The sequence below is a fragment of the Thunnus maccoyii genome, chromosome 22 (genome assembly GCF_910596095.1).
Source record: "Thunnus maccoyii chromosome 22, fThuMac1.1, whole genome shotgun sequence".
Taxonomy (NCBI): domain Eukaryota; kingdom Metazoa; phylum Chordata; class Actinopteri; order Scombriformes; family Scombridae; genus Thunnus; species Thunnus maccoyii.
The window spans coordinates 19,040,469-19,054,029 of NC_056554.1; the positions used below are offsets into that span (position 1 = coordinate 19,040,469).

At 40.2% G+C, this 13,561-nt stretch overlaps 1 protein-coding gene across 7 annotated transcripts in view; it reads right to left on the reverse strand.

The window, feature by feature from the left end:
• The window catches only part of htr2cl1 (5-hydroxytryptamine (serotonin) receptor 2C, G protein-coupled-like 1), a 131,298-nt gene that overhangs the window by 33,414 nt on the left and 84,323 nt on the right, over nucleotides 1–13,561 (reverse strand). For 5 of the 7 annotated variants that reach the window (XR_006093451.1, XM_042400929.1, XM_042400934.1 and 2 more), the window contains 3 exons: nucleotides 10,948–11,117; nucleotides 5,852–6,178; nucleotides 4,603–5,700 (listed from right to left, as the gene is read on the reverse strand). Coding sequence is in view for 6 of the 7 variants with exons in the window: in XM_042400929.1 (XP_042256863.1) it covers nucleotides 4,603–5,026 (424 nt within the window). In the remaining variant the exon portion in view is untranslated. Of the gene's footprint in view, nucleotides 1–4,602; nucleotides 5,701–5,851; nucleotides 6,179–8,426; nucleotides 8,526–10,947; nucleotides 11,118–13,561 lie in introns of all 7 variants that reach the window. The other 2 variants (XM_042400930.1, XM_042400932.1) reach the window with 2 other exon arrangements.

Sequence of the window (13,561 nt, forward strand, 5' to 3'; positions counted from 1 at the left end):
CGGTGTGTATGTGCATCTGTTTGTAAAACAGAAAGAAAAAGAGACTTATCAGTGTATTTTTTTTTTTTGTCCCCCCCCCCCCTCAGTGTGTGTTTGTTCATGTGAAACATTGATTACCGCTGTGAGCAATCAGCAGCAGGAGCAGCTTGAACTGACAGACAGACGCAGAGCAGGAGAGCCACTGTGTCTATTGACCATACATGGCCTATTAAGACGCAATCAGCCTCACTTGTCCTGTTTAGTATTCCTGACAGACGCTTGACGGCTACAAAGCACAGACACGAATATGGCTAGTTTGGCCAAGTTGTGCCGAGGGAGAAGAAGAGGGAATAAAGATTTAATGTGGGCACATTTCCCATTTGCATCCCACTGACGGTTTTTAGGGCTGTCATTAAACTGTTAAACTATTAATTCTTTAGTCTATAAAATGTCAAAAACTATTAAAAATGCTGTCTCGATACCTGAGACGTCTTCAGATTGCTTCTGTGCAGCAAATTTAAAGGATACGGCTGTTGATTTTCTATATTTTTCTTATTGTCAACAAAACTCATGTAGAGAGCCAAACCAACAATGAATTGATCTACTTACAAGTATTGTGTGAGTATCTGAAGCCTGATATATCTTATTCCTCTGTGCCATAGACCTCCATTGTTGCCCAAAAAATGTCAACGAGCCTCATGCAAACACAGGATACAGGAGCAGCAGGAACCGAGGAATAATTCTTTATTTTAGCTCAAGTGCAGGCAGAGAACTGAACAGACTGAACAATACAGAACAAAAGATCCGACAAGACTGAATCGAAAGCCAGGACTTAAGTTATAAATTGAACTATTGAAACAACAAGGCAAAGGTGGCAAGACACAGGGGCCGACACAGAGAGCAGGGCAGGGCTAATGAGACTGATATGGAGCAGGTGTGCAGGGGGAAAGTGTTACAAACAGACAAACAGACGACCGAAAAACACAAGTAGTGTCAAGAAAAACCCCCAAACACCAGAAGGCCAAGTGCAAACAAAAAAACACTTTGTGCCGCAGAGCCAAGTGGGCTGCAAGACGATCCGAGACAAGCAAACTGTTAAAGTCCAAAACATTAGATCTCTTCCATTACAAGTCGGAGAGTGATTTGCATGAAAAGCATTAAACATGGCAGCTCAGAGTAACCAGCCTGAAACTCATTCTCAGTACAATCTGGTAAAAGTATTTCAGGGTCCGTTTGCTCTTCCAATTGAGCACATGTATTCTCTTTATCTGGACAAAGGTTCAATGCATTGAGCAACAGTATCTATCCGTCTTTCCACTTAGTCCAGTTCAACAAACAGGGTAAAAGTCTGAGGGCATCTGGTGAATTGATGGAGGGACTTAGAGCCAGACTGGGACAGAAAATCTATAGAAAATCATCAGCTGTATCCTTTAAACCAGGACCCAGAAAATCATTTTTCTGTTCTGTTCACTTAACTTGAAGCAAACAACAACCATTTGAATGAAACAAACATTGAACATATCTTTAATGACCTTATAGATATCTGTACATGCGTCTTATGAGCTTTTACATGATAGTTACAGCTTATAATACACCATTTTACTTGCAATGCCTTTGTGACTGTTGTTATAAGACATCATACTGCAACTCTTTTGTAAATGGTATGTCTCTCAGGACAGGAAGATAAGATATAGAGGTCCCAACTTATGGAACAGTTCTTCTCATTTAAATTTCTTTATATGTTTTTTCTTTCGTACATAATGAACAGTACCAGTCAAAAGTTTGGACACACTTTTCCCATTTCCTTGAATGCGAAGTGTGTCCAAACCTTTGACTGGTACTGTAAATCTATATTCAGTTGTGAATATTAGTCTATATTGTTTAGGTATTTGGTCCTTTTATCTTATTATTTTTTATGTCCTTTGTTGGATTTTGACTTGGATCCTCCATCAACAGGCTGACGCCCCTCGTTCTCAGCTCCTTGGGTTAATTGAGCCGACTGTGAGTTCTTGACCTCTCATTGATCCCCACTTCACCGTTTTTGACGGCCAAATCTATCCTCTCGTCCTTCAACCTTGTGTCCTCCCTCGGTGTTTTCAATAAATGCTGAAAGGCGCACACAGCCGCATGAACAAGCTCTTCAAAGCAGCGCTGTATTGAAATTGTGGTGTTTATGCTTGTTAGCAGTTTAATACGATGATGAAGAGGTGATGAACTGATAAAAGTCAGAATCCCAGGAGGTCTTGACTGGCTTAACTCCAGACAAAATAACATCTGTGTTGACTTTCCCTAATCTGGCTTCTTTTGCTGTCATACTGATAACAAGCGACACATATTCTCCTCCCAGGCAATAGTGTTTAGCTCAGTTGCCATCACTGTTTGCTCCGTAACTCAGTTAATCAAAATTTTATCTCCGAGAGACACAAAATGTCCACATGTGACACTGGCAGATAACCGAGGACAAGTCTCATAGCCATGTCTCTGTCAGATGCACGAAAATCATTGAACACCAGCCGAATCTTAAAGTTTTATTCCTCAAATTGAGATTTGCCGTCATGATAACGGCCACGTCTTATCTGGCTGTCTCTGCTGTCTGGATTGGATTGGACTGGACTGGCATGTCTTCCACCATATTTGGCCATGATGCTCTCACACATTACTCCTGTGTATTCCCAAAGAATTTGGACAAATAAGGGATCAAATTAGCCATTAGATATTGGCTGAAAGTAAATGATCACACATCTTTATTACAAGGATTTGAGCCAGATTCCCAGTTAGTTTTCATAAGTTTTTATAAGTTTGTCAAGGTTTACAGCAGACTGCAATATAGTGCAGACCTTGGCAAATAACCAAAGAAACTCACATCAACGTCACTGAGTCACAAATCATATAGCACCAACCGAGCCTAAATCTTTTGTCCTGTCAGGATAACTTGTCCTGGACTTGCATCCAAAGACTTGAGACTTTTGAGACCCTAAAAGACTTTAAAAACACTCCGATTTGGCTCATATTCTCTCTGACCAGCGTTCAAATGGCAAAACGCCCAAAATGAACTCATCAGAATGCTTTTAAAAAGTGACAACAAAATGCTTGCAGATGTGGCATCCGCTGAAAAACCCAAGAAACATTCACGAGAAATGGTTTAGAGTTCTTGGAAGTAAGTAACGTTGGCATTGACAAGGATTACTGTCACTGAAAACTGCAAAGGCCGACGTCATGTTTATCTGCAGCTCAGCAAAAGATTTCTCACTTACTGTCACCTCTGTGATCGGTTTTGTGACGGTGACACTTGCAGATACGCAGTAAGAAATGTTAATATAGCGACCTGGCTGAAACGTTAGAGGAAGACAGCCTCCCTTTAATTTAATGTTTTTACTCAACATTGGAAAAGAAATTCAATACACAGCCTACGATGCAACAACCCGCGATCCTATTAAGCTAATGTAGGCGTTCATGCAGAATCCTGGCATGGATATTGTAAGCAAGAACAGCAGTTGATAGCTGGTATTGCAATTATCAAGTTGGCATCCTCCAGCTCTTGAATCTCTTGCAAAATAACAGTGTGCAAAGTCTCAGAGAAACAATAATCATTTCAATAATTGCAATGAAAAATGTTGTGACGAGGCGCATGTCACAGTGTGCTGGCAACAGCTGGTGAGTGGGAGGGGGCCTGAGATCACGGGTAGAAATGTGCAAGGAGGATTGTTTAAATATTGGGTGAGATTTATATACGTGTCTGTGTTATTTTCATGATTAGTGACAAACTGTACACAACAAAATCAATTACAAGCGCTTATAGCGGGTTGGACTGTCTGTTTACTTATTGTATTAAGCAGAGTGAAAGCCTGTTAGCCAATCAGATAACTCGTTGTAGGTAAGTGTGTGTATATACATTACTAAAACTAACATAAAGCAAGCAAATTGTTCTTAAGTCTGACATTTGAAGTAGCAACGTTTGCACCTTCTCCTTTGACTGTCCAGCTATAAATGACTATGGGAATTACTGTAGTTTCCATATTTAAGGGTCAGCTCACCTACATTACAAAAAACAAACAAAAATCTTATTTAACCCCAGTGCCATGCAGATAGTTAGATAGTTTTGGTTTCATTTGGCCAATTGAATCAGGATAACACATAGATCTCTCAGTTACCAGTGTTAATAGGGGCTATTTCTTCAGTCGAAAGAAGTCAAAATAAAAATGGTTCACAGCAAGGGCTGTGGATTAATCAGCATACTTTCTCTTGAAAAAGAGGCCATTCTTAAAATATTTAAATGTAATATAATTTAAATGCTGCGAACACCACAAATCAGATTCTATTAACCACCACTGTCTTGGGTTAGAGGCGTTTTATCATTTGTTTCAACCAAGCCTTCAGGGTAATTTACCTCTTAAAATACAAAGGCAAGAATTTTTTTTTGGCATCTTTTCATTTTCTACAGATGTCCCCCAGCTACTATAAAAAGTTATGTTTTGCATCCAATATTGATTTCATATAAAAAAAAATACATAAAACTGAAGTAAAAGAGTGAGTGGAAGTTCAACAGGAACGTTAATCTTTTTTTTTTTACAGTATCTCTGAAGAATCCTCCAGTGTTTAACCATATATTTCAATAAAACTCACCATACAGGATGTTGATGAGGGAGATCGGCATGACCAGGATGCCTACGAGCATGTCCGCCACGGCCAGTGACCTCAGGAAGAAGTTGGTGGCGTTTTGAAGCTTCTTCTCCAGCGACACCGCCAGGATCACCAAGATATTGCCACCGATCGTCAGCGCGATGATGATGAGGATGAGCAACGCCGGCCAGTTTTTCTCTTTGATCGCCGCACTGGTGACGACCTCCTGGGTGAAATTGTCCAGACCTGCGCTCATGGCTGCCGCGCTTCCGACTCCACCGTTACTTCCGAGCCCTACCCCCCTTGTTTGGCTTTGGTTGAGCTCCAGGGAGATGTTGCTAGTCCAGGCTATCCGGCCCCCAACCTCCAGGGAGGAGGTGGTGGTGGTGCCGAATCCACCAAGAAGAGCCCTGGCTGGGCCACCCATCCCAAAGGAGAGACCCTTACCCGGTTGGAGATTGAAGAGGGGAGGGCTCACTCAGCATTGAGGGAGACTTGAAGACTTTATTTGAGGTGTTTCTTCCAAAATATATTCTTAATACCAACAGTACACATTAATTAAGCACAGATTGAACACAACAGGATCTGAGGGAAGGGGAGAAAACAGGGAAGGAGCTACTTGGGGGGATAGGGAATGCCAGGGAAGAGGGGACGGGGAGGAACTAGCTACAAGTGTTCTGGGGTTTATATTTTGTTCCAATAAAGCCTTGCTAGCTCCAAACAGCCTCAGATTGTTCCCTGAGGTGTGAATCCCCCATTTCCGTCCAACAAGTCATTGGCGAGAAGTTCTCAAGCTGTACGCCAAGTGAATACGTCCTGTGTTGCTTCTTCGTGTTTAGTCACATCCACCTCTTGCAGGAAGTAAGAGTCCCTAAGAGTTTAAGAGTCCCTAATTTAGAGATAAAAACTGGATTATTTATATCCATGTCTGCCAGCTCTCTGCTCCCCTCTGCAGGATCCCCACTAATTAGTTTGATGATGGGTATCAATCAGTTTTGATGTGTATGTTCAGCTAGAAATTGCTCCTGCTGCGAACAATGTTTCCAGACTGTTGTAAGAAGCTTTAACCTCCTTCAGGTCAGAGTTGATGATCGGTTTGATCTGTAGAAGGAATCAAGAGAAAATAAGACATTAGATCATTTGCAGTTGTATTTTTCTGTTCCTTATAACTTCCTGTTTGCATAATTTGTGACTAATTACCTAATCATCAATCATCCATTGTCTGATCAAGCCTTTCTCTTTTAATCTTTACCTTCTGTCCAAACATCTGGTGGTCTGTCCTCTCACATTCTTCTTTTCCTTCCCTCCACATCTATGCATCCATTCTTCCTTCCTTCCATTTAACCCCATTCTTCCTCCTCTCTATTTCTTCCTCCCTTACTTCTTTCTTCTTCTTTCCCTTATTCCTTTTTGTTTCATTCTTGTGCACCAAATCTTTCCTTCCACCTTTCATTTCCTTCCTCCACAGCCATTCATCAACCTGCCCACTCAATTCTTCTTCTTTTCTTCCCCTTTTTTGCTTTCCTTCCTCACAGTGATTCTTCATCAAGCAGACAAATTTATGATATTGTCTGAAACCCTAATAAAGGTTTTGGAAAGAGATCAAGTACCAGTGTCAAACGCTACAGTCATTTAAAATAAACCGGAGGAGATAAACTGAAACAGAACAGAAGCTTGGATGTTTACACCCTCACATCACAGTGTGTGTGTGTAAAAGTACTGGCTGTCCTCTCTATTTACCCTTAACCACTCAGACGACTTAGTGATTTAGAACCTCATAAATGTCTTCAAGGATAGGTGGAGGAGTCAGAGTGTGTGTGAGTCTGTGTGTGTGTGCACATACTGTATGTCTTTGCCTGTAAGAAACAGTAAGACGGAGCGTGAAAGATGGTGAAAACCAACGAGACGTTTTTTTGTAACATGTGTGGGCGCATGTTTAAGAATGAAAAGTGAACGGCTGTGTGCGCTTCCTTGTATTTTTTCCTTCTTTGTGTGCGCCTCCGTGTCCATATGTGTGTGTGCATTGGAGATAAAAAAAAAAAAAAAAAAGATGGACTCAGGCCTCCAACCTGAGATAGTTTAGTGGGCGGTGAGTCCGTGATAATATCAAGCAGAGTAGAATTGGCTCTGCAGTTTTATGCGTGCGTGTGCATATTTTAATCATTAATATAACCACAATAATAAAACCTCTGCTTTGCATTACTTGAGTGTGTGTGTGTGTGGGCATGTTAACATTTGCATTGTTTAATGTTAATTTATTGTGTCTCAACGTGTGTGTGAGTGTGATCATTTGTCTCCGTTTTCCTTTTTTTTTTCATGTAAATTACTGTGTATGCATAAATTAATTGTCTAGGTGAGTGATTGTGTGCAAACATAATGATTCATTCAGATTATTGATGTGTGTGTGTGTGTATGTGTGTGTGTGGGCAGATGTGTTGTGTGTTTGTACTTTTGTCATTTAACTCAGTGTCTCTCAGTGTCTTCTACATGACTTACAAAAACACTTCATATGAGCGTCGACTGATCTGCTGCTTCTATGGTTAATGTTTGGTTAAGTTTACGCAACTAAAACTAGGTTAGTGAGGTCATAGGTTACGGAAAGATTGCAGTCATAGTTAAAAGAAACGAAGGCTGACCGTAGGTTTGGGTTGAGATGCACTTTTTACGTCCAAACATCAGCCCCTATCTTCTAACTCAGACTATATACGGCACCAGAACAGCATCACAATACTTCCACCTTTACTTCTGAGAGACGACAGACATTATACGCATGACAAGAAGTCATCACTTTTCAGGATAACATAAATATACATCTCTTTAAGGTTGTTTGAACAATCAACTGATGCTGTAGTTTTTCTGGTGAGGACCGTCTTTGGAAGGATTTTTTTACAGAATTGGCCCCTGTTTTTTAAGCATTCATTTATCATTAAAAACAATATTTCCATTTAATTTTAATGATACTGTTTGGTGGGATTCAGGCATAAAATTAAAATTAAAATTTTGTGAGAGGCTGCTGCATAATTTGATCTGTTGCATAATTTGATTGACCACTGGACTCACTGTTATTAGACCTTAAGGCAATGTGTCCTGATGGAGAATCTCCTGCAGCTGCTCCTTACTGTACATGCACGCAGGGTCAGTGAAAGTAACAATGAATTTTCACACATCACATGTCTAATTTTTATTTTTTATTTACTTGAAAATCCATTTTGAGAGGTGGAAGGGTGTGACATGAGTTAGACGGGTGTAAAAGCGGTGCATAGTGGGGATGGTTCACGGGCGATGTGCCATGGGTCTCGTTATTTGTGTGTTTGGTTGCATGAAGTAAAACAACTACTTGGTAACACAGGTCAAGCTCACTGCTTTTTGACTCACCCATTAAACTGCTTTTTTTCCCATCATTTATTATACCGTCTACCATTCTGCTGCAGCTTATCACTGGACCTCAGCTCAATGAGAAGCCACAGTAGCTACATTCAGCCAATTAAATGAGGCTGTAAACTATACTTTCAATCAGAATTTACTGATTATTTGTCTCGGCTATGTCTGCGCTGGAATAAAAAGGACTTTATGCAACATAAAGTCAATGAAACAATAGAGTCGTATCGGTGTTTTAAGCTAAAATGAATGAGGTTGTTGTTTGCATCATTCTAAATGATGATAAACAGTGTTTTAATGAGGTCAGAGTTGCTTTAAAAATGACAGTGAAGCATAAGATAACAGGGTAAACAACTTTGAATAAGAACAGACAATGAGAGAAAATGAACTATTCATGCGTAGATGAACACGTAGGAATATGTGTGTGTGTGTGTGTGTGTGTTTATCACCTCTGCAGAGCTCAGTGTGTAATAGACAGGCTGCTCCTGCTATCTCCTCCTCTCAGGGAGAGTACCGTATCAGCGTAGTTCACAGGAAACTAAACAGTACTGCAGGCGAGCCATTTAACCAGTCCGATAAAGCAGCAATACATCACAGAGAGAGCGTGAGGGAGAGGAGGGAGAAGAAGAAAGAGAGAGAGATAAAGGATAAAGTGATTGAGAAGAGAGGAAGACAGGCAATTGGAAAGAGAAAGAAAAGGAAGTAGGGAGAAATAGACTATGAATAGATACATACAACCTGGGAGCCACCCTCGACTCGTCGAAGACAGTAACATGTTATTCTAACAATCCTCTTCCTTTTAGTCATCTAGTTTTAGCCTTAAACCTGGCATGAAAACACCAGAGTTCATTAGTTTTGAACCAAAGATTAGACACAGCCCCTGTGTCATCTCAGCTAACCCATCACATCATCTGTAGATTATTATTGTTGTTGTGTCTGTAAAACATTTCCCACCCCGGCTTCCTAGAGAGAGTTACACATTTACGGCTTGAGACTCCCGAAGGATCACGCCGTCGAAGCCTAGTTAAGGCACAGATGTCGCCGCCGTCGCTTTGCTTTTCACCGCAGGGACAAATTGCTGCTGCACTTATGTTTGTTAAAGCCATTTCTGCTCTGCGAGATAAAACAGTGGAGGGGTGGCGGGGAAATGGGATGGAGGGATTTTCTTATTAAACTGTCCGACAAAGGCAAACAGAACCGACTGCATTTCTTGTGTGGTTTGAAGCTTAACATTCAAGGGTTTATATTTCATATCCGTAAATGTTGTTAAATGATTAAATACCCATTTCTGCAACAACAATACTTTACATTACGGCAGGAGATTACTTTTTCCTAAATTTCAGTGTTGCTTCTGTTTTTTTTTGTAGGGCAAAAGTGGATATTAGCTCCTCTGCAGCATTTGGAAGTGTGTGCAGTGTTTTTTCACTGTGCTTTGCTAAGATGACTGTAACCTTAATTACTGTTCCTATTAGTCTACATCTTTGTTTGCCTAAATTAGTTAAAGGTTCCCTGTGGAGTGTCTTGTAAACAAACAAAAGTTATGTGTATCCTTAACGTTTAACCAACGTGCTAAATACATTTCATCCTCCAGAGAACATTTGAAAAGACATTTTTAAAGTATTTTAAATCTTAAATCTTTGTTGGCACATTTTTGTGTCTCTTGGCTCATTACCATCACCTGTCTGTCAGTGGAATAGTATAAAACCACTGGCAGGACTGTTGTGCAGCTGTATGATACACTGTGGTATCTGTTATTTTAGAAAGTGTGATGTGAACCAGGAGACTTCTTGAGGGACCGAAACAGCAAGCCAGGGGTCACATGACTGATAAGGGTAGCCGTGCTAGCACTAAAGCTAGTCAGCATATCCTTTAGCAGGATATCTTGATTGTGGGTTTGACATTGTTTAAATGGGAATGGGTAGATTTCAGTCTGAAATGATTACTGTAAATGATGTTTGTTGTCTTTTTACTACATTAGCATTGTGTGTGTTTTTAAAAATTTGTTAAACCAGAAGTTATGCTAGCATGAACATTCATGGACATTGTCAGGCTGCAGACCTTTACTTGGTTTGTATCTTCCATAGTTATTGTTTTTTACATTTGAAAATGTTGCATTGATTACATTTAAATCACAGAGATAAGCTGCTGCTCTGTTGGAACAAAATAGAGATAAAAGAGCAGAAACAAGAGTTGTTTTCCAAACTTTTTCGCATTTTGCATTCTTGCTGTAGAGTTTTATATTTTTTTTGTGTTGTGCACTTCCCTACTGATGACCGTCAGTACATATGGCCTAGCTAGGTGGCAAGGCTACGGGAAAGAAGGCTCACATGAGCCCTGTGTGAACGTGAAGTTGGCATAAACTGTATCTTATTATCCACAGCCTGAAGTGACTGGAGTACATTAATCATCAAGAATGCAGACTTACAAACCAGTAGCAGCATTCTTCATCTTTGCTTGAATTAGTCAAGGCAATCAACTACGTACGGCAAGATATTGTGGCTGCTGTCCACAAGCGCACTGAGTTTGTTTTCGTGGCCACAGCTCAGAGTTTCTAGAATATGTCAAACATGATTCTGTAGCTTTATTTCTTTGTTTGGTTGCGGTGGTTGTCATGCTAATGCTCATGCTAACTGCCCATTTTTTCTCTCTCCCACATATATTGCTCATGTAGCATTGAAGCTAATGCAGCAATAATGTGAGAAATGACACAAACATAAAACTCTGTTGCTCCTTTAGTTAGAGCTATTGAGGACTTTCGACACTGTGGGTGTTACATTGAAAAAGTGTGTGTTTTATGTAGTGATGAAGGTGCAGAAGGAGAAATGGTAGCCTAAATGACAGAGGAGACATTGAGGGAGCCAGTGAGAGGAAAATGAGAAAAGTAGTGAGAGAGAAAGAATGAAACAGAGACAGAAGGTAAAGACGGACAGAGAGAGTGTCATCCCAGTATCAGTAAATCTGGTCACTTACTTCTTGCCTCCCGATCGATACGCCTGCCCTTTGTTGCTGTTTTCCATTACCGTCGGCAGTGACCCTTTCTGACGTTACCCCTCTCTTTCTCTCTCGCTCTTGCTGTATCAATCCCTCTGTCATCTGTCATTCCACACCTCTGGAGCGAGGGATAAGCATCATCCATCCGCCTGCAGACAAAGAGGGAGGGAGAGGAGAAGGGAAAAAAAAGAAAAAGACTGACTTTTTATGCTCTTTTTGTGAAACATTTCAGATCAAAACTGAGGAAAAAAGTGACTGAACACCTCCTGAAACCACAATGACTCCCACACGCACCCACACACCGGCAACAACAACATCACTGCACCGTTAATCTTCAGCTCTCACATCCAACACTGACGAATAAACACATACCACAGTCATATGGTTATCCTACAATTAATACTATGATACATGAGATAAACAACTGGCAAGTTTAAGCTCATGTTATGTGAGGAAGTCTGATGTACAGCTGTGTGAAACAACATAAAGTCAAAGAGGAGAACTGAATGTTTAACGGATGAAAAATTTGCAAAGAAATGTGAATAAACAAAATGACTTTACTGTAATTGTGTACTTAGCACAAAAAGTAAGGAAATTTGTGTTTGGTAGATTATTTCTTTGTTGTAACGATGCTTCTTGGCAATAAATCTTATACCGTTGGAAAGCCTGTTTATTTCCCTTTGAAATGGTGCCACATTTGTAAGAAACATGCATTTGTGGGATGAGCAGCAGATGTGGGTTGTGCCCATGAAAAATTTGCCAAATCTTCTCTGCCAATGCCAAACAGCTTATTTTGCTGTTGCTATTGACTCTTGTTTTGAGCTTCTGGTACCCCCAGGTGCTGCCAATCAGGTACCTGATTGGCATTGAGCATGGGCCCTGCTACAGTGGTCAGTAGGTGTCTGCTCCAAGAATCGGCACGCCATGTTTGACTGATCTGGATAGGGCCCTGTTTCAAAAACAGACCCTCACCCTAAACGAACTAGTTACCTCGACCCCGACTTTTATCACACTGATACTGTATGTCATGCACATGGCCATCACTCTTTCATAAAACGTCATACAAACATTATGAGAACAATATTCCAATCATATTAACATTAACAAGCCTCCAGAATTATGCACAAAATGTGTTCTGATGTGACATTGTGACACTATTTTGGCCATGTACCACAATGACAACACTTTCTGCTGCGGACAGGGGACAAGCGGTGCCGAGAGCAGCTTCAGAGTACAGTAATGTGTTGTATTGAGTATTGTGTTGTGCTGTCACACGGGGTCATTTTCATCAGCGCAACCACTAAGCCATGAGGCCACCTAATGGACTGCACAGATGGAGCGCCATTACGGACGGATGGACTGGGAGGAGTTTGTGGGCGGCGGTGTGGGGGGTGTTGATGGAGGAGGATGAGGTTTGGATAGAGAAAAGACAGCAAGAGGTAGAAATCTGTTCAGTTGTGACATGTCCTGGCTGAAAATGGCACTTCAACTAAGAATACAATGCAATATGTGGAGTTAGAATCTAAAGAATGTTAAAAATCAATATCCTGCACTTAAAACATTAATGTTTAGCTTCATAACAATAAGTAAACATTGTTTTTATATGAGTTTTTTGTCCTGAGACACCAATTCAAAGTTGACATGAATGACAAGCAGGAAAAGTTACAGTAAGTGTGAATCAATGTTTAGATTAATCAGCCATTACAACCTTGACTGGCACATTTTTATGTGGATGAAGAAGAAGAAGGTGTTCATGTTACTGGGTGAAGGAGATAACAGCTGCACTTTATTAAATACCCCAGTAGAAGATTCAGAAATGCATTTTTTTTTTTCATTAAATGATGTTAATCTATACCTGCTTATCCTGTGCAGAGTCTTCAAATAAAGGAAAGTAGTAATAATAATAATAATATAAGTAGTAGCAAAATGATAAAGAACATAAGTAGTTGTAAAATATACTATAAAAATACCAAAATCCTAAAAAACGTACTAATTATTCAGGGAACTGGACAGGTTTTCAGCCTTTTAAGCCTTATATTTCTGCATGTAAATGTTAACTGCATGTAGTTTAATGATACAGGTTTACAATAGCCTCTAGAAACTGGTAGTTATAGCAGAATTATGTACAACCTCAAACTGTAAAGAGCGTCATTTATCCTATTAAAGAAATATCTCATTTATAGATTTAAACCAAAAGTCCTTCAGGTAATTCACTCTCTCCGCCCCTGATTTATAAATCAAAAATTCAAAAATAGATAGTATGGAAAACACATCAAGTTGAACACAGAGGTGTTGATACGTGAGTGAAGTGAGCGTAGCAGCCAGGAGAGAAGAAACAAACACACACTTAATGAGAAAAGGGATCAAGAGGGAGAATCAAAGTGAGGAAATTCTGGCGATGCAGTGTCATAACTTTTCATTAAGAGCTGGAAGGGGAGAAAGTCAACATCAGATTTATTGTGCTCATAGTAAGAGAAAAGGAGACAAGGAAAAAGATTCTTCATCTGTGCAACTGTGTTTTCAATGAACAGGCAAAGCAAGATGTTTCAGTAGACGTCGGTTAAGCTGCTATACTGCGTTTGACCACACGCAT